The sequence below is a fragment of the Physcomitrium patens genome, chromosome 15 (assembly GCF_059467195.1).
Source record: "Physcomitrium patens ecotype Gransden chromosome 15, ASM5946719v1, whole genome shotgun sequence".
NCBI lineage: Eukaryota > Viridiplantae > Streptophyta > Bryopsida > Funariales > Funariaceae > Physcomitrium > Physcomitrium patens.
Window position 1 is genome coordinate 9634971 of NC_143424.1, and position 1886 is coordinate 9636856.

A 1886-nucleotide genomic window follows, 5' to 3' on the forward strand; every position below is an offset into this window, starting at 1 on the left:
TGGGCTTCTGGTACATATAAATTAGAATCACAATGCACAACGGGCTGCGAAGTAAAGTGAGAATTATAATTTAGAAGCGCGAAAATTTCAACACTCAATTTCTGATACCAGATAGGGTCACAGTGGACGAGCTTTAGATGCACATATAGGGCTCTTAGTTTAAAAAATCTCCAAGCAGGGGTCAATCAGCAAAATACGCAAGTCGACTGGTGCGAAGTGCGCATTGTTTTGTAAAAAATTCGGAATTTAATTGTACAAATCTACCCAACCTCGAAAGTGTTCTAGGTGCTACACTACCTGCCTGCAGTACCAGCGATCACTTGTTCAGGCGGCAACAGGGGACTACTGAGCTCGTACCAGCCCAACGCTGGCCCGACGAATCTGAACACAATCCACCCGCCGATGATAATAAAAATTGAAGCGTAAGCTGCTTTGTTTAGCCAGAACAGAGCTCCTTCTTCGCCTATATACAACTGCCAAGCTTTCTCTGCAAGCGACATGTCATCCCAGGCTTTCGCTGGTGCTGCCGGTTTAGGAGCAGGGGGTGGGGACTGGACTCCTCCCCCCTCCCGTCGGCTTTTCCGGTTAACTCCCAGGCGAGCTTCGAGTTCCTCTAGCCTTCGTGCGTCCGCTTCGCTGCTTCCATCGTTGTCCGCTGCTCGTACTAACAGAGTCCGCCCGCGTTGAGTATGGGAATTTCTCCTGGAAACTAGTCTTGAAGCATTACGACCTAGGGGCTGAACAGCTCTACTACCATTCTGAAATTCAAAGATACGTACACAGCGATATGAGTACAGGAGAGTCCTCTTCTTGCTAAAAGTGTCGTTCTCAGAAGAACACGTAAGGCATTCCACAGATAGGCCGAGAGCGAAGAAGATCGTGGGATAATAACCCTATCAAAACTACACACACTCCTACCTGAGTTGGAAAGGAACCCAAGCTTACCGATGCAACAAACATCTAAGGGAAAGACATCGCTTCACCACCAGAGAATATGTGCATTACTTGTTTGTTTGTATCTATCTGCTCTGATTTTCACGTTCAGGGTCCACGCAAAAAAAAAAACACAAAAAAACCTATAAATCCTACACCTAAACATCTGTTGGGGCACGCTCATGTCTCGTGATTTATTCTTACGCTGTAATAACTACCCCTCGACTCAAACCCGTTTCCTCGCTACAATCCTCAAATCCAGAAGTTCAAACCACATTCATTTAATATATGTCGACAACAGCTTTCTGAAACGAACAATCTCTCAATCACGACATTCTCGAGAAGGATAATTCGATGCCACAGTTGGAGGCAGGAATGCGAATAAAAATATGAAGCCAGAAGCGGAAGAAAACAGTAGTGGGATTTCACCTGAGGCTCGCGCGAAGTGAGAGGTGAATTGAAGCAGAAACGACGAGGCGGCAGGGAGAGATGCAAGGAGCTGCAGCTTAACGCCATAGCCATAACCCCAACCAAAACTCACAAACAGCACCGACCATTAAACTACAAATTAAACTGAAAATTGAGGTTGGCTGTGTGTGACCCGAACCTGAACCTACGAAGCGGTAGACAATGAGCTGAAATGGGGAGGATGGAGAAGCATGAGCATCGTAGATAAAGCAAAGGAAATGCGGTGTTGGCCAAGCAGATAGGGTTCGTCCCACCATTGGATGATGATACGATGTGGCCGATGCTCCCTGACGATGTTTCCTGTTTTCCTCAATAAAAACTCATTTCTTCACAACCTAAAGGTCGCATCTTGCCTGCATTTCGATGGTGAACTAAATCAAACCCTATCGTAGCTATCATGGGTATTATGAATTGGGTGAATTTGCACTGTGTGAAACCGTCCCTTTGCTTCAACCGTAGATGAATATCTAGGGCAAAGGAACCTT

At 46.0% G+C, this 1886-nt stretch overlaps 1 protein-coding gene across 1 annotated transcript; it reads right to left on the reverse strand.

The window, feature by feature from the left end:
- Positions 1-207: 207 nt before the first annotated feature.
- On the reverse strand, positions 208-1563 carry LOC112292042 (uncharacterized). The gene is made up of 2 exons (XM_024540137.3): positions 1363-1563; positions 208-758 (listed from the first exon to the last, which is right to left on the reverse strand). Exons 1-2 carry the CDS (start codon positions 1453-1455, stop codon positions 294-296), a joined length of 558 nt encoding a protein of 185 aa, XP_024395905.1. The 5' UTR covers positions 1456-1563; the 3' UTR covers positions 208-293.
- Between the last annotated feature and the right edge of the window lie 323 nt (positions 1564-1886).

Bases quoted from the DNA above. Each gene is read 5' to 3' on its own strand.
- LOC112292042 (XM_024540137.3), bottom strand. From the start codon at position 1,455: ATGGCTATGGCGTTAAGCTGCAGCTCCTTGCATCTCTCCCTGCCGCCT. The intron at 759-1,362 runs GTGAAATCCCAC...TTTGAATTTCAG, and splicing joins TCACTTCGCGCGAGCCTCAG to AATGGTAGTAGAGCTGTTCA.